This window comes from Prosopis cineraria, unplaced genomic scaffold (genome assembly GCF_029017545.1).
Source record: "Prosopis cineraria cultivar Desert tree isolate PC_DT_omini unplaced genomic scaffold, ASM2901754v1 PC7, whole genome shotgun sequence".
In the NCBI taxonomy this organism is placed as follows: domain Eukaryota; kingdom Viridiplantae; phylum Streptophyta; class Magnoliopsida; order Fabales; family Fabaceae; genus Prosopis; species Prosopis cineraria.
In genome coordinates, this window is record NW_026555338.1 from 17,085,881 (window position 1) to 17,105,484 (window position 19,604).

At 30.5% G+C, this 19,604-nt stretch overlaps 1 protein-coding gene across 1 annotated transcript; it reads right to left on the reverse strand.

Annotated features, from left to right (window-relative positions):
• Nucleotides 1–4,428: 4,428 nt before the first annotated feature.
• Nucleotides 4,429–9,896, reverse strand: LOC129315049 (ent-kaur-16-ene synthase, chloroplastic-like). The gene is made up of 14 exons (XM_054958560.1): nucleotides 9,834–9,896; nucleotides 8,397–8,449; nucleotides 8,001–8,292; nucleotides 7,735–7,915; nucleotides 7,265–7,482; nucleotides 7,055–7,175; nucleotides 6,853–6,950; nucleotides 6,543–6,766; nucleotides 6,347–6,459; nucleotides 6,166–6,264; nucleotides 5,730–5,951; nucleotides 5,494–5,635; nucleotides 5,093–5,338; nucleotides 4,429–4,963 (listed from the first exon to the last, which is right to left on the reverse strand). The coding sequence occupies exons 1-14, from the start codon at nucleotides 9,892–9,894 to the stop codon at nucleotides 4,646–4,648; spliced, it is 2,388 nt and encodes a 795-aa protein (XP_054814535.1). The 5' UTR covers nucleotides 9,895–9,896; the 3' UTR covers nucleotides 4,429–4,645.
• Nucleotides 9,897–19,604: the final 9,708 nt, after the last annotated feature.

Consider the following 19,604-nt stretch of genomic DNA (forward strand, 5'->3'; position numbering starts at 1 on the left):
AAACCCTAAAATAAAACTATACAAAAAGACCCAAAGAAAAATTTAACTACAGTTAAAATCAAATCTTCATGAAATATCTTCAAGTTAGTCCATAATCTTTTCCCAAAATAATCTCCACCTTTCATTTCCAATTAAGCTCCAAAAATCTGCCCAAAATTAAAATAATATTCAATAACCACATGTATAAATCATAATTTTCAAGATTAATCCATTAATTCCCACAAAAGGTAAAGTGACCAATAAAATCAAATAGATTATAATTAATCTCAATTATTCACAATTCATCAATAAAAGACTAAGTGAAGAAGATGAAAATATATAAAAAATATGATTTATCACTCATCATGATGAATAACACTCAAAGAAATCATTTATTTAAGTAAATTTCAGAAAATTTTAAAATGCAAAGCAAGTCCCTTAAGTTCTTTATTGGTATTTTTATATTCTGACCAAAAAAAATAATTGGCCTTTTTATATAGGGCAAAGGGGCAAAAATGCCCACCAAGTCATCAGCCAGAAGTATCCAATAGTCTAAAGTAAGAAAAAAAGAAAAAAAAATACTTATAATGTTACCAAAGTTGGTACAAAGGTGACCTAACTATTAACTTGCCCTAACGTTCGTTAATTTTTAGTGTTAAATGTTGACTATACTTGCTACTTGTCAATGTCAATGTTTGTTGACATGGACTAAAAAAGGAGTAAAAATACTCATGAAGTTGTAAGTCAGGAGCATCCAATAGTGTAAGCTAAGAAAAGCATAGGATCTATAATGTTACTTTATTATGTGCAATAGTGATCAATCTATCAAAAAATATTTCAAGTGATTTTTATCCATCACCACATATCCCACCCCCTTCCTTCCTCCCTCTCCTCTTATTTTTCTTGTCTACAAAACCTAATATTCAACATAGTGAGATAGGCTACACGCAATCAAAGATTGAGAATAAAGAGGTTATGGCTTGTTGCGAGAAATGCAAGTACTTCATGAAGGAGGTTATTTTTGCTTGTAATGGCTTTGTGAGTATGCACACCTCTTACACCACCTACCTTAAGAAGATTGGCACAACCTTATGTGATTTTGTTTATGATGAGGTTCAAAATCCTCAATTGGCTTCTAGCACTGCTGCAAGGAAGCAAGCAATTTAACTTGCTATTAAGTCAAAACAACATGTTCCTACATGGTATTCATATGATGATCGATCAATCTTCATAGAATTTCACCTGAGAATATTTTTTGTCCATATCTATTATCAAAAAATGGTCAATTTTTACATAGGTGTTAGCTAAACAGTCAATATTTAAGGGATTTGATATCACTATTGCACCTACTAAAGTAGCATTATGGATATTCCTATCATTTTCCATATATACTTTAAGCTATTAGATGCTCCTAGTGATGACTTTGTGGGTATTTTTGCTCCATTTTTATTCCATGCTAGCAAACATTGATAGGTGGCAAGTACAATTAGCATTTAACACCAAAAGCTAATGGACATGAAGGCAAATTAACGGTTTGGTCACTTTTGCACTAACTTTGGTAATTTTATGAGTTCCCCCCCTTTTTTTCTTACTTTAATATACTAGATGCTCCTAACTTTTGCACCAGTTTGTGTATATTTTTGGCCCTTTACTTTTTTGTATAATACAATGTGGTCCTAATTTTAAAATTGGGAAAAAAGTTATAAATTCAGTAACAGAATATTAATTTTAGTCATTAATTTGGAGGTTCATTTCCTCCATTTTTAATACAAAGTAGCAAAATATTAAAATTTTAAATTTGGTGATGCAATATTTTAGAGGAAAGCTATTAGTTGACCAAAAAATTTGTGGAGAATGTCCTAAAAATTTTGAGAAACTTGATTAACATTGATTTTCTTATAAGGTCATTTTTTTGTGATTTATTTGTAAATATTATTATGGGAAAACATAATTATTAGTCACTATAGTTTCATTAGGTTTTACTTTTAATCCTTCTAGTTTTTGTCTAGTTTTTTTAATCTCTATAGTTTTAGAAAGACTAGGTGACATTTGTTTTACAAGTCCTTATAGTTTCAGTTTTTTCTATATTTTTATTCCCTATAAGGAATGAACACATTGAAAAAATTACAGAAACTAAAAATAAAACCTGATGAAACTATAGGGGCCAAAGATTATGTTTTGCCTATTAATGATATTATTATTTACAAATTTTAATGAAATTCACAATTTTGATCTTCAATAAATTTTCAAGGTTTGGAGACCTCATTTTTGACCATTCCTGCAGAATGTCCAAGGAGAGGAAAAAGAGCCAAAGGAGGGTTGAAGAAGCTTGGATTTAATGAAAAATCAAGGGTTTTACTCAATATTGCTCCGATTAAGCTTTTTTGCTCCTTCTTTTCTTTACTTTGATATATATTGCTAATTTTTACTATCACTAGAGTCATGTGTGGCTGATTTTCTCTTAATCTAGGATAGCTATAAACTGATTCTTGGATTAGAGCATTTTTGAGCCATTTATTTAAGCTTAATATTAGTTTTGTTTACTTAATCTTGTACTTATTTGTCTCCTTAATGTTTGGCCATCATTGAGTGTGAATTTGGAGAGTTTAGGTTTTGCCTTGGAAGAGAAAAATCTAAATTAGATCATTAGATTAAGTAATATAAGATCAGAATTTATTCTAATTTGTCAATAGGATAGGAATATACCTATTGGACCCATACAATCACATTAGAGTGAGTTTGTGCCTTTTTGATTCTTGGGTAATTGTGTTAGAAATAGCATATTAATTCAAGTGAGGGGTGTAATTAATTGGAAGGTACTTATTCTTATTGACACTCTAGATTAACAAATTAATATTATGTGAATTTATTTGGGTAATTACATACTCTATGAATTGAAGAGGGGATTAGCCACTTTAGGTTGCCTTGATTAGTTATTGTTGTTGGAATTTTAATTTTAGCGCATTTATATAACTTTAATTTTTATTTTGCAAAAACCAAATCCAAATTTTGGTTTTCTCAACTTAAATGAAAATGAAAAATGTATTGCCTAATTATCAATTTATTTGATTCCTCATGGGATTGACCTTGACACACCAACATATTACATATTAACCAATACACTCGTGATAAAACATTTTTGTGTGCATCACTTATTTCAACACCTCAAAACAATTGCCTATTGTCTTACTATAAGCAACTGTTTTTTGATTCGTGGCTTAAAATATGAAAAAACTATTGCCTTAGACATGGGTAACATAGGCAAGTTCTACCCCAAAAACTATTGGCTATACCTATAGGCCACAGTTTTTGTACCCTGTTGCGACTAGTTTTTGGCCATAAATTAAAAACGATGTGGTGTAGTAAGAGAATCTTGAGTCAAAGAGTTGATGGCTTGATGGAGACTTAAGATTTTTGAACCATCAAACTTGTCACACCGCTCCTGAAGGTCAACCCCAACCAAATGAAAGTTTTTTTCAGAAAAGGTGATACCACCAGAAATCTTCTTTTCAACAAAGTTGATGATCCAAGAAAGCACGACTACATTGCAACAATCCCAAGTGCTTTGCAAGATCTGAATCATCTTGTGCTATATGGTTGCAGGTGCCATCCATGAATTTTCTTTTTCTTGCCTAATAAAGTGATGTAAATGGAACGACTCCAAGTTGGACAATTTTCAATGCTGGTAAGAGCAACGAAAGCAAGATTAATCAATTGCTTTCGTGTCAGACGGATAAAAGTAGAGAGGGTGGTTGAAGTCAAGGCTTGCAGCAGTGGGTTATGAAGGATCCGTTCTGCCAGTCATAATGTTGGAAGAACAAGAATCGGCGTACTCTAAGATGATCCAAAACTAGGAACGTAGAGAACAAAGAAGGTGAAAGAAAATGATGGAACAGACGATGGTGACGGCAAACTCAAAGAAATGAAACTAGAGAAACAAGAATGGGAGAATGACAATTAGGTCCCAAAACATTGAATTAGTGACAATTAGGTTAATGACAAAAATTTTTACAAAATAAATTGTAAACATCAATTCAAACAATTGCAAAAAGAAATTTCTGTTAAAATTTAAAAGTTTCATTTGATATTTAAATACTTATTTACAATTAAAACTTCTGAATTTATAATTATCTAGATTGATTTTTTCAACTAATTTTTTGAAAAAATTTGTTGGAAACTTAACTGTCATTAATTCAGTATTATGAAATCTAATTGTCAGTCTCCCAACAAGAATTGCAGTCATGTAAAGAGCCAAGAAATGGACACGGATGCGTCAACCTGGTTTAGAACCTTTGAACCACAAAAAAATAAAAATAAAACTAAAACAATGGGCCCAAAAGCTGAGGGCTCTAGTACCATGTGAAACTCATGGTATTGAACAAAAAATATACTAGACTTTTATTCGATCAATTGAAAAAGTCAACGCACACAATGTTTGGCCCATTCTTATATAGGCCAGTGGAGTACATCTTATATGTACTGGAATTTCAAGATTAATGATACTTAATCTTCTACAATAATAAATTGGACCTACCCATTGACCCTTTATTCATCTTTCTGTAGCCCCAAAGGACTCAGTCTTGTTTAATCCCTAGTTTTTTCAAGCTTCTTGTAATTTCATATGGAAGTTTCTAATGAAATGAGAGAGTTTGGAATGCTATGTGATCTATGAATCCAAAACGATGGGATCATTGAGAACTATATCTCTGATGTTCAACACCTCATTAGGCATCTCCTTCGCATAAATCACATCATCCTTCTTATAAGCGAGGTGAAGTATTCTGCACATTTTCCAGTAAACATCTTTGATATTAGCTGAAATTATACTTCCTTTTTTCTGCAGCACTAATCTCAAAAGCTCTTTTCTTGTCTCATCAATCTTTCCCTTTAGCTCCTTTATGATCTCTTCTTCACTTCCTGCCCCACACCCATGGATCAAGCGCAAGCTTACTGAGTTGACAAACTTCCCTTCTTCTTTCTCTCTCTGCATAAATATATATACAATCTTATTCACTTACTATGTTACGTACAACTATCTCCTCCTCCCTCACTATTTCTTCCAAATATTGGAAAATTAAGAGAACAAATTAAGAGGAAGGAAAAAGAGAATCACCTGGTAGCCATTGATATCGTTAAGGTATCGCCCATGGAGACTGACAACCTCAAGGAGGTGATTGTATTCATCACTTTCAATGACATCCTGTGGAATCTTTGGTCCAACAAGGTACACTACAGGGACGATAATCAATCCTGAACCTATTGTTATGATTCCATTACGTTCATATTCTTCTATGCTTGGAATATACTTGCGTCTGGACCATTCTGATTCCTTTAACATAGACCGCAGCAAATCCACCCACTAAAAATGATAAATGTCAACATTCATGTGATTAGAAAACATGTAAAATATAGTTCGTCAATGGAGTTTAGTTTGACGATGAAATCAATGAAGAACAAAGGGAGATTGCTCGTCTTTAGAAGACTAAAATGATATTGAAACAATTATGATCTTACAGTCTGAATTAAATGGTTCAGCACACAACGTCCTTGAACTTCATATGCTTGGGTTGCAATCTCACAAATTGTTCTCTTTAATGCTATGAATAGTATCTTCACCGTCTCAGAACAACTTTCTTTGTTCACATCTACGTCCCACCTGTGATTCAATTAATGTTCAAACAAAAAATCCCATCTTATATATATATATATATAGAAAACTAAGTATACGTGTTTATAAGAGGCCAACATACTTCTCCATTAACTGGACGAGATTTATCTGTTCATCTTCAGTACCCCAAACATCAAAGAATTCATCAACCACACATATGAGCAAGCTTTGTTTTGCCCACGCAAGACGTGCTTCACGAAGTTCAGGGGAGGTGAGTGTCGTTGAAACTGACAAGAAGGAATAGGCAGCTTTTGTTTTTGAAATTGGAAAATGTAGTGTCTCTAGTCCACTATGTATAACCCACCTGTTATCGTTACATGCTTATTAGTGATTCAAGGACTGGCATTACAGGCTGGGATGAAAATGCCAACTGGAATTGAATGTTTTTAGTGGAACATAAAATTTAATGATGTGTTCTTTGAATTTTAAAGTATATACTAATTTCCTCAATCAACATAAAAAAAAAAAACTCAAATTTTCTAGATATACTCAGCTTTAGGATTGGAAAAGGTACTAACCGATTAAACAGATCGAGTTCTTCATTGAAGAACAACTGGCAGTGGTTAAAGTTTTCCACTCCCAATTTCAGGAATTCATTGCTTGCGAGGTTCAAAGAACTGAATGAAAATATCCATAAAATATGAAGTGAGTAATCTATTTAACTCAGAAAACTCAAGAAGCGTATTATGATATATGTACCTATATGAAGATTTCAAAATTCTCTTTTGGTCTACTCTGTAATGGTCTATAGATCTTCGATTGAATACGAAATCCAAATAAGCATGATGAGGGAAACACAGAGAAAAAGATACCTAAAATTTATATATGAATAATTAAAAACACTAGCCAAAATCGAATTTGTGGGATTGTTATATATAATAATGCACGTACATACCTCATGGTCAATATGGTTATAAAGTTTATGAGTATTTCTTGAGGAAGAAGACAAATATTCATGGAGAAAGTGTCCTGTCCAGGTGTTCAGTTCCGCCAAAACTGAATCATTAGAATGCGAAACTATATGTGAGGCTTTATGTAATTCCAAAACAGCCTCAACATCCTTCAAATAGCCCTGAAGAGTATTGAAGAATTTGTCCTTTGAAAAACGATCAAGCGCATCTGAAAATATACAAATACGAGCCTTTTTAAAAAATATTTTTTAAGTGACACAAAGATTCAGTGTTAAGAAATTAAAGATGCAAAACCTGAAGAAACATCATATCCATGCAAACGGAGTAAACGAAATGCCATGGCACATGTGGTAGGTTCTAGAACTATGTCGTCATCTTCCCGTTGCCAAATTCTGTTTCGAAATTAAAAAAAAAAAAAAAGAAACATTAAATTCTGTGGCCTTCAATTTGAAGCCTGTCATTCACACAAAGGAAAATATGGATACTTTAATGATACCTCCATGTATCATCCAATACATTTCTTATTTCCTCCATAAAATGGCAATTGATCCCCAGTTTCTCAAGACTATCAACCATATGGAGTCGAGCATACACATCAAAAGGATGTATTGTTGGAACTAAACAGGTATTTGTGCAAAATCCAAACATTAATGTGATGCAAAAAAGACAAATCCATCAAATTAAAGCAGGTTTTAAAAGAACAAACCAGCATTTTCAAACTTATCCAATAGTGAAACCAAATAATCAAGACAATGTGCATCGTTAAGATGAGTGTATGCTGCTGCAGTGGCAGCTGGAGAGTTAAAAAGAGAGCCATTATTTCTCTGAAATTTCATTGCCATTTCCCAATTCTGTGACTTCCCCAATCCTTCTGAAATGTATGCCACATATGCTTTCCATCCTTCTGAGTTGCTTCCCCACCCACTGCAATATTGCCACATACAAAAGAGCTCAAGAGTATTATTTTCAATGAAAATATTCTTCAATATGATTGACCAAAAAAATAGACAAGCTTTAATTGTTATGTCTTGTTAGAATTGTTTTATAAGGTTGTGGGAAATGATTGCTATATGTGAAACCATGCATGAAAAACTCTGCTAATTTCAGCAGTTTATAGATGTCAAAGAAGCATAGTGTTTGCGAAGATGAGGAAAAAAAATTAAGAAAAAATGGTACCTTTGGAGTTCCAATTCTCTCTTTTGGATGAATGTCCCTGAGCGTTTCCCTCCAAGAGGAAGATTTAGATTCATATTTTGGGCTTTTTCAATTAAATAAGAAAAGATAATATCAAATCCAATTGGAGAAAGTTGTTTATCATCATGAGCCGCGGCGATGTTTGATTCGATATATCCAAGTCCTTCAATAAAAGAGAATCTCCCAATTATTTTTCTATTTTGTATTGTCTATATATTTTACTGTGACATTCCTAATCATATCAATACCTTTATCGATTTGTTGTTCACCAACACCCCACTGCTTTAGTGCGAGAACACAAACCAAGGTTGATAGAAGTGAATCTTTAGACAATAACTCATTACGACCAGGAAGACCCCATGAGCCATTTATGTGTTGATTTTCTAATAACCAATTCAAAGACTGAGGGAACAAAGGAGCTTGTGGAGAAGAAGATGATGGTATCATTGCCACCCAAGCAGTGTCATAACTTGATACAGATAGTTCAACCTTCTCAAGCATCTTCTTTATTCTTTCTTTATTCCCCTCTAACATCTGCATCTGCATTTAATAAAACTCACCATTTCATTTTGTTTTTTAAAAATTAAATGGCATATTGAAATTAGATAATCGTAGATACAAGAAATGGAAGGTTGATATTTTACCATGTTAGTTCCGTACCCAACTTTATCCTTCGAAGTAAATCCAACCGAGGTTGCTGGGAGATTTGAAAGAATAAGAATGTTAGATTTTCTTAATCATGTAATTATATATACACGATATATTGATGACTTATTTCATATATTTTTAACAAAAATGTAAGAGTGCATCGAAATAAAAATATGGAGAAGGATAAGGTATTTATTTATTCTTTTGCCAAATAAAATTAAATATAAACATGCTTGTAGATTTTAAATTTAAAAGTAATAATTTAGTATGTAAGCATCTCAATAATTCAAGTACCAAACTCAATATGAGACTGGCATCAATACACATCATGGTTCTCATCAGTCTAATGAGACCTGGGTAATCCAAATTTAGTCTAAACACTTTAACTATAAAACTTCTAATTTGTAATTTTACAAAATATTTTTTTGGGAGAGGGTTATTTTATAGATTATATTTTTTTTGTATTTTAAAAAATGAAAATTATAAAAATTATAAAAGTTTTAAATAAATCTACTCATCACCAATATTTATCAAAATAAAAAATTATAAAAACTACAAAAGTTTTAAATAAATCTGCGCATCGTCAATCTGAATAATCCAGATCAAGATTTAATCTGGACATTCCAAGTTTAATATTTAAAACTTCCATACATTTTATAAATTTACATTCCATATTTTTAGATTTAATATTAAATTTTTATTTTGATACATATAATATCAAAAATAGAAATAATTTGTAAATAACACCTTTCAAAAAATTGATATTTTTTTAAAAAAATTAGATGTTAAAAATTCTAAATATGAACTGAGGCAAGTCCTTGCAGTGTGATATATATATATATAGTTGTCAAACTCTTGAGTTGACTCTCCAGATTTAACTTTTTTATATTTTTAATTTATAAATTCATGTTAACTTATTTATAAACTTGAACTAGATATAAACTCAGCTAAACTCATAAGCTTACCTTCGAATTTATTATTTTTATATTTCTAACTTATATAATCATGTCAAGTAATTCATAAATACGAACTAGATGTAAGTTTGGTTAACTTGATAAGCTCATTGATTTTTTAACGAATTGAGTGAGTTAAGTATATATTATGAAAAATTCATTTCATACAAGTTACAAAATCTAGTTCAAAGGAAAAAAAATTAAAAAGAAAAAACTAATATTAATAAAAGAGAAAACAAAAAGCATCAAAAATAAGTTTTTCCATTTTAAAATTTCTATATTTAATTCCAGTAATTTACATTTTAATTATTTAATAATAAATTTTTAATGGCTATTTATTAATAGAGGTAAATTTTTATAAATTTATGATCCGAATTTATATTTCTATCGCGAGTTTACTTTAACTCATAAGTTTAACAATCTTGATATATATATAGATAGAATGATAGGGAGGGAGGGAGGGTGGGACGGAGATGAAACCTGGGGTCGCCGAAGCAAGCGAGAGTGGGAGCGAGCGTGGCATGGTGGTCCCTAGAAACATGATGAAAACTTATCTTTTTCGTAAGAGCACAAGTATCTGGTGCTCCCTTTGATATATAGGAGACAGATTGGTTCTTTTTCATTACGTCTAATTGTCCTTTTAAATAATCAACTTTTGTATTTTATTCTTCATTTTGTCATTTTATAATCACCCGGCCATCAGAAAGCCAAACTAGTCAAGTTCTTGTACGATTTAATTTCATTGGACACTTTCGAGTCAAAACCACGTGCTATAGGGGAGAAAATGGGGAATCCTAAACAAGACACGTCTTCTCATTGCATCATTGAAAACTTGATAAATTAATGGGAAAATATCAGCCGGGCAATTCTAGAAGAAATTTTATATCAACTGAGGATTTTAAGATTATGATATTTCACTGTATCCCGTGATACTTATTTGAAGATAAATTTTTTGAAAAAAATACTTAATTACTCTTAAAGTTTAAAATAATAACTCATTCAGGTTTTAACATTAACCTATTCAAAAATGAATAAGCTAAAAAAACTGATATATTGAATTGGATAAGTGTTAGTCATGCATAAACATACATTAAAAACTTATATCTTAAAAAATGAAATTAATTTCTTCAGGAATCATTAGCTTATATTTTCCCTAAATTAATTGTACTTTCTCGCATGTCTCACTTTATAGGACATATTTGAAGATGATTTGGTATCTTAAAACATAAGGTGCTCTGGGAAAAAATATATATAAGATTTCATTTAGGGAGAAATAGCTCTCGACTTTGTCAGATTTCTTTTTTGGGTTCTGATTTGTTTTCTCAATTCTATAGTGGACAATGTGAAGAAGATTGTGATTTTTGAGCTTTTGTTATTTTTTCTGTTTTAATGAAATCTGCTTAGATGGACCATGAGAATGCCATTACAAGATTTAGTTAACTTTGTTGTAATTAAATTTGTTTTCATATGAGCACGATTCGATATATGAATCTTAATTTGTTTTTCTGAATCATTCATATTGGCTTACACAGGCTTAATTTGTTTTTGTGAATCATTCATACCCACCTATATATGTGCCGCCTTATCATTACTTAACAGATTTATTAACACTGTTAGTGTTTATTTAACGGTTTTATTGACAAGGGACTAACACACTTACCAGAAGAAACTTGAAGGATCCAATTAAAAGAAAAAAAAAAAGTTCAGGTACCTGATTCAAAACTAGGGAAAACTATAAGGATTTGGGGATTAGTTTTCCCTAGGTTTTTATTACCAAATAGCTATTAAAAATAATTATAAATAATAAAATATAATATATGATAATAAATGTATTTAAATATAATCAAAATTAAAATAATTTAAATTATATATTCATTTACATTCCATTAATTCATTGTTATATTCAATAAAGTTCATATGTTAAGTTATTAAACACAATCAAATATAAAATATTTAAATAAAACCCTACTACATTTTAGTTATTTTCATAAAACTGTGGAGGATTCACTTGTTATTGTCAAAATCGAGGTTGAGGAGCGTAAGAGAAACTATTAGACTTTATATTGCTTATTGTATTTATGTTTTGTTTGTTTATTTTATATGTATTATGTTTATACACTATTAGAATTATTATCTTTTGTTTTTCTCATATACCCCCCCTGGTCCATGTTATAGGGTGCCTCATAGGAGAATTTTTTTATCATTAATATAAGGCAGTTTACATAGTATTAACTAAGTTTTTTCAGTATAATATAAATTTTAAAGCTTTTCATTTAAGGAGGGATTAAATTATAAGTTTATTTTATTTTTAGAAAAATTTAATAACTCTTTGTATTTATATGCTCTTACTCGAACTTGCACTTAGAGATTGTTTTCTAAATTCTCTTACATATATTGAGTTTGTGAAAATAACGTTAGCATTCTCAGACATGAAGTTTAGAACTCAAATTTGACAAAACCTTCATTTGAATATAGTTTTGCTAAAAAGTTTTAAAAGAACCAAAACATTCCATAAATACCCAATTCACCCCTCTCTTAAGTGTGTTGCCATATCTAATACTTGGCTGCTATTTTCCCATTAAAGTATATAAATATTTTCTATAATATTTTTCAAACTTATATTATATACTAAAAAGGATATAATTTCATGTGTGCATGTTATAATTATAATTTTTTATAAGTATATTATAGATAAAATATTCCTGTATGTTTCATATTCCTCTCTAAATATATGTATATTTATTATATTAGATACTATATATGATATTTCATATACTTAATTCTATATATATATATATATTATAATACATCTATAAAACTACATATATAATTAAGATTAGGATTAGTGAGTAATTTTGTACTAAAACTATAAGAGAATTAGTGTTTGGGACCTTACACTTCTTTGGGTGCAATGTAAGATCTCTCTTACTAATCCATAATTAACCCTAAAACTAAGGTAATCGTAGGGCTAAACTCAATTGGAATACCAAATTTGTAAAATTTTTTCAATGGGATCCCAAGTTTTTAAAAATATAAAACTCTTAAATATCATTTGATAAAATAAAATTAGAGTAAAATATGATTACGGAAGCTTGTGATATCAAATGGTTCAAAGCATTTGCATTTAAGGTGTCAAAACATCATCAATGCATACAAGAGGTGTGTCGAGGCATGTGACCAATGCATCACAGCCCATCCCCCTCCATGTCATACACCACGATACATTGCACAGAATGATCTCTTCTAATAGCAACAAGAGTGATTGAGATAATTTAGGTATTTACAGAAAGCTTTCTCCAAGCTTTAGTTAATGGTAATAGTTTCACATTCAAATTATTTATCAATCAAAAGTTGACCATCTATTTCCAAACATACTCCTTTTATAACCAAAACACAATTTGGTTCCCCAATTCTCAATCCAAGTGTCAAAAGCATAAATTTAACCCTAGACCACACTCAATATACCGAAGGACACCTATACAATAAACCATAGCATACACATAGCACACCAACTATATCTTCATTGCTCAACCCTTTAATAACAAAAACAAAAGGGGGAGCTTTAATTGCTTAAATCATCTCATCATTCATCATTATTCACACATTTTGCTCACTTCTCACTTGCACTAGTATTTTAACCTTTCTATATTTTACAATCAATACATATACAACTTGGGGCCCAAGATACATAACTTATTTTAAATGATCACATAGTGCAACTACAAGATGAAATTTCCTAGTTGGCAATATCATAATCAGTTATACACATAGTTTTCAAAATAAATCAGGCCTACAAATTTAGGATGAATATCTTAAGCCTCAAGTTATTTTCCTCGGTCATGTCCTGATGAGCTTCACTACAAAAAAAATGACTTTCAGTGGTGACACTAAAAAGTCGCCACTAATTCTCAACTTTCAGCGATGACAGTAAAAGTCACGGTTAAAAGTGTGACTTTCAGCAGCGACATGTGTGACTTTCTATAGCGACAAGATATAGTCATTGCTGATTGTCAGACTTTTAGCGGTGACAAGTGCATGTCACTGCAAAAAGTCACACTTTCAGCGGCGACTTTCTAGTGTCGCCGCTGATTGTTAGTATTTTTATAATTTTTTTAAAAAAATTCTATTGCAAGTTTCAGCAACAACATACATGTCACAGCTGAAAGTCGAGATTCAACAGTGACTTTCTTGTGTCACCGCTGATTGTTAGCATTTTTATAATTTTTTTAAAAAAATTGTGTTGTAAGTTTCAGCGGAAAAAATCGAGAATCAGTGGCGACTTTCTAGTGTTGCTACTGATTATCAACTTTCTTATACTTTAGAAATTAAATTTTATGACAATTTCAATTTTTGTGTTTTTAAAATTAGATTAAAGTATTTTCCATAGGAAAAAAAATATTTTTGCTTTACCAATTTCATGATGTTCTTTTTATTTAAGTTTCAACTTATTTCCATTTCCATTTATTTAACCAAGTTGTATGTATGCATGTATGTATGGATACAAACACATATCTTGTAATATTACAAGTGGAGAGAGGTTTATATTAAGAGATAGAGAAAGGCCCATTTAACTCAAAGCTTGCAAAATCAAAAGTCTTCTGATTTTATAGAAATTTAAAAAAATCATGGTTAAATTAGCTCTTTTAATTTGCTTCACTTAATTATCTTTTTTTTTTTGCTTAAATTATTTTTTGACAAGATTCAACTCTCATTTTTCTTTTGCTTTTTTTTTTCTTCTTTTGTCATATTTGTTTTTCACCCGTAATTTCTTGTGTCTTTTTCTATTTCAAAAAGAATTTGGATATTCTACACAATTATCTCTTTCAAATTTTTCTCTTATTTAATTTATTCTATTTTCTATTTTTGAGATTTCTATTTGTTCTTCAATTCTTTTATAATGTATTTCTTTATTTCTACCTCTTCTACTTTTTCTTCAGGTTCACTATTCCTATTTGGCTATAAATTAAGACTCTTAAGACTTATCTTATTCTTCTTTTTTGACTTAGATCCCAATATCTTATCGAACTATCTCATATTTCTATTTCCACAAGTTTTATTTTCTATTGATATTGTTCTTCCTAGGCTTAATAGGAACACCACTGCCTAACTTTCCTATTCTTTTACAGGATTTTTAAATATTATATTTCTTGAATATTCTCCGTTTGTTACAAAACTTACTTGGCAATATCATTTTTTTATAAGTTATATATGATATTATATTCATGTATCTTTGTTGATTTATTTCAAAAGGGGTGTTATCTATTTCATTTTCTGTTTCATTTTCTATATTTTCTTCTACTTTTATTTTACTAGTTATAACGAAGAACAATAAATTCTATTGTTTTAACATATGGACAAATAATTAATATTATAAAACTAGAGTTAGAAAAATACAAGTCCCTTCTAGGAAAAATAAAAAAGAAATTATATATAATATTATTATAAAAGATATATGAGACATAAAAAATATTTTCTGAAAAAACATAGAAAAACCTTTAGAAAAGATAGTTTTAAAAAAGATAAAAAAGAAATAGGTTGTTATAAATGTGAAAGATTTGGCCATTTTTATAATTTTTTTTAAAATTATGTTGTAAGTTTCAGCGGCGACATTAAAAAATTGCCGTTGAAAGTCGAGAATCAGCGGCAACTTTCTAGTGTCGTCGGTAATTGTCAACATTTTTATAATTTTTTTAAAAAAATCCTGTTGCAAGTTTCAGCAGTGACATACATGTCGTCGCTGAAAGTTGAGTATCAGCGGTGACTTTCTAGTGCCGCCACTGATTGTCATCATTTTTATAATTTTTTTTTAAAAATTATGTTGCAAGTTTCAGCAGCGATATACAAGTCACTGCTGAAAGTCGAGAATCAGTGGCGGCTTTTTAGTGTTGCCACTGATTGTCTATATTTTTATAATTTTTTTACTAATGTATAATCATCAATATTTTTACTAGATATTTTTTATATTATAATTATAAATATGAATATTTAAATAAATAATATAACAGCCTCAAGAAGTAAAAAAAAATTAAAATAAATAATATAAATTATATTGTATCAATTATATTTATAGTTTTCTTTAAACAAAATAAATAATATAATTTGTAATTTTATAAATTAAAAGAATTAAATTGAAGTATTTAAGGATAGTAATGATATTTTATAATATTTAATATTTAATATATATGTGTGTTTGTATAGTTGAATAATATGTGTGTGTGTATATATATATTTAATTATGCAATAGTAGACTAAAGGTTCATTCTAGCTTAGTGGCAAAATAGTTGGACACAAAAGAAGAAGGTCATGAGTTCAAACCTTAAAGGAGACAACTTTCAAAATAGAAATATAAATTGATAACATGATGACACGTGGCGTGTGGTGAGAGCAACACATGGAGAGCGACATGGTGCCACGTGGCGTGAGATGAGGGCGAGACATGGAGGATGACATGGTGCCACGTGGTGTGAGGTAGGGCCCTATATGGACGGTGACATGGCGCCATGTGGCATGTGGTAAGAGCAACATATGGAGAGTGACATGATGCCACGTGGTGCGAGGTGAGGGTGACATATGGAGGATGACATAGCACCATATGGTGTGAGATGGGGCGCCACGTGGATGGTGACATGGTGCCATATGTGTAAGTGAACCAACATTACTTTTTAGCGGTGACTTTTTGGTAGCTTCCGTGACAACAAATGTCACCAATAATACTTAACATTCAGCGGCGACAGAAATAGTCGCCACTGATGTGTGGTTTATGCGGCGACTTTTATTATCATCTTTGATTGAATCAGCGACAACAGCTTTTGCGATGACATTGTGTTTTCAGCGATGACTTTTTGAATTTCGGTGGAGACAAATGTCACCGCAGATTTTCAACTTTCAACGGTGACTTTTATTGTTGTCGCAGATTGAATCAGTAATAGGAGCTCTCGCGGCGACATTGTGGTGACTTTTTGTTGCCGCTGAAAGTGACTTTTTGACTTTCAATGTCATCGCTGAAAGTCAATTTTTTTGCAGTGCTTGCTCCTGTAATATGGAAAAGAGTAGGGTAGGTATAATTACTTAGTAATTAAGGTACATCTAGCCTATACTAATGTATGTCAATTACTTTAAAAATGCAAGTGGCATAACATTTTCATACTTATATTAACTTATCAACCATAAATCTCATTTTTCACATTTTGTAAGCCAATCACATAATTTCACACAAATTTCATCACCAAGGTCTTAGTACAAACAATCATGTGCCATAATGATAATAATGTGCACGATCACTACCTTCCTTATATCCTTTTTATGGCTCTAACAAAAAATCGTGGGCTATTACGCAATGAGCTCATCCATATGATGACACTATGTTAGCCTTTTGCATGTGAGAAACTATCCGGCCAATGTTACTTAACTTACTTGTGGGTCATGGTTTCCCCCAAGTCTCATACTATAGGGTGTCGTTTTCTCTAAACTAGCCTCCTTGCAGAACAAATGGAAACTAAATTAGGTTCAAATCCCTTAATAAAGCATGAGATAGTCCCTCATAAAAACAAATGTGAAAAATATTATATAAATATATTAAGGCAAGCCATCGAACTTTGAATGGCAGCCATATCATGTGAATTTCAAATCATCACTCATCTTCTTAGGTGAACTCCCACCTCACATAGTCATGCAATGCACAAGTGCAATATTTCATAACATGCATAAGTATCTATTATATGAGCACACGTATCATCATCATAGTGTTCATAACATTTAACATCACAATTTATCATTGAACTTCACATTATCATATACTCATACATTATAATATCATCATGGAACTTCTCAATCAAATGTTCCTCTCATTATTCACAACACATACGTATATAAATTATATATCATTTCACTATTTGTAATTTACCAAAGCAACAAATTAATCATTGTACCACAATCATTTACCATAACACATGCCATACTTGCATTGAATGATTTCTCACATTTCAAAATAGTTTATAAAACTATGTAACTAAATAGCATATAAACATACAAGAAAGATTTTTTCTAATTACTTCAAATCTTTGAGAGGTCAAATGTTTACCCTTTAAATGCATACTTTCAAAGCTTCACAAAGCTTGGATGGTGCCAATATGTAATTTAATCTACAAATTAACATACCAAAGTCATCAATATTATGATTTTTACAACTCTCTCTCCTTAACTCAACACTTTAAAATTGTTGAAATCATAACTTCTTCACTTTTCAATATACCTATTGGATTCATTAACTTCCATTATGTCACATTAATCCTATCAAACTTCCAACCAATCATTAATAATGGCATCATACTATTTCAACTACCACATATATTGTGGGTTTTTGTGTATTTACGGTCTCCAACTAAGAAAAACACATTTACTGCTCCTGCAAGAGTTTAAACGCTTTAAACCACTCCCATTAATTCTATTTAAGTTAATTGGCTTGGACCCATAATCCCATAGTTTGAAAAATCAACTTCCTAAGCAAACCCTAACTTCCAAACTAAAGAAAAATGGAAGAGAAAGGAAGATAAATGCTTAGAGAGCTTACTAGTAGGGGTTGGATGCTTAAAATAACTCTCAAATGGCATCCCAATTCATGCCCTAACATAGTCCTCTTTGTCTTCTCCTTCTCGCTCAAACTCTCCTATCTTTTCTCCTTGTTTGAATCTAACTCATGCTTAGTAAATCTAAAAGTCTGCCTACATGCCGTGACATATGGCACAAATGGTCTTTTATCATGTGAACTCAAACAAAAATTGGTCTTTGGGCTACGACATGTGGCATAGAGACCTCTTTCCTCATATTTTCTTCCCTTTTTAGGGTTTACATGGCCTATTATTTTTGAACCCAACTCTAAGGTTGTAACCACAACCCATTAGGCCTGTTAACCCCTTTCAAACCACACACCACACTAATTTACCTAGTTACTCTCAATTATTGACTCAAACTCATTAAAGTTGGTTAATTTTGGGTTAGGATTTTTGGGATGTTACATGCAATTCTTGCCTTCAATAATTGAAAACAATACAATATTGTCCTTACTTTCAACAAAAGCTAACTTTGATGTTTAGTTGCACAGAAAATTATAAAAAATAGTTTGAAATATTATGGTAATGAACCCAGAAAAATATAAACAAGTATTTTATAAAAAAATTAATACTACTTAAGTTCCCCAACAAAAAAATATTTTTTAATAATATATTATTAAAATATTAATACTTTAATTGTAATTAATTTAAATATTATTATCTAAATATTTCTCCACAATTTATAAATCCTTCTCTGAAGATTAACATCTTCACAGTGTATCCGATATTTATAGATGGATGTGCTTTTCACATAAGTTGAATTGTAAATTAAAATAATGCGATAAATTATTGATCTTCATCCAACATTTATACAGCCTCCAAAATTTTATAACTGGTGTAAAAAATGCATTCACTTTTAAATCACAGGTATATTAGTCAATTTGTAAAGTTTGGAAAATTGTACATTTCAAAAGTGGACTTGAATTTTTTTTTTTGGAGATCTGTAAATAATAATAATAGTAATAAAATTATTTTTTAAAATACTAACATTTTAATAGGATATTATTAAAAAAATATAATATTTTAAGTTACTTGCTAGTATTGTTGGCAGCAATCATGATTTGATAATCCCCTGGTTGCCAGTCATAATGGCTGGTTAAAATAGTATCTTGGTCTTTTACATGGATTAGAAATAACATTATTCCCTTAGAATATATTTATAATTATATTTCTAATGTATAAGTACCGTAAGAGGCAACTCCCTTTGTATTCCAATAGATGTTTTGATTGACGTGTTCAATGGAACAGAAGTGTCTCAAACTCAAAAAAAGCGAGATATTTGATCTCAAATTGTCAAGTTTGTCTAAGTCCTTATTATGCTTAGTTCTATCATTCACTTTTCAATTAGAAATTACTTGCGAGAGGATGGCTGCTCACACACTTGTCAAGTGTCAAAGCTGTCATTCATTCTCCCCACCTAATTATCTTTGCGTCTGGATTTACGCTACGTTTATCGTATTTTGATTAAGTGTCCACTACAGTTAGTCAAATTCTACATGCGGCAAGATTAACATTACGTACTCCGTTAAAAAAAATATAAAAATATTTTTAATCAAATTACACTGTCAAAAAAATTAATTAATTATCTTTAAACTAATATCATCTTTTCATGTTTGCCCATATTTAATAAAATGTTTCACTT

Coding starts and splice junctions, on each gene's coding strand:
- LOC129315049 (XM_054958560.1), bottom strand. CDS start 9,894: ATGTTTCTAGGGACCACCATGCCACGCTCGCTCCCACTCTCGCTTGCT. Junction 8,293..8,396: donor TTGGGTACGGAACTAACATG/GTAAAATATCAA, acceptor TATTAAATGCAG/ATGCAGATGTTAGAGGGGAA. Junction 6,767..6,852: donor TGGATATGATGTTTCTTCAG/GTTTTGCATCTT, acceptor GTATATTTTCAG/ATGCGCTTGATCGTTTTTCA.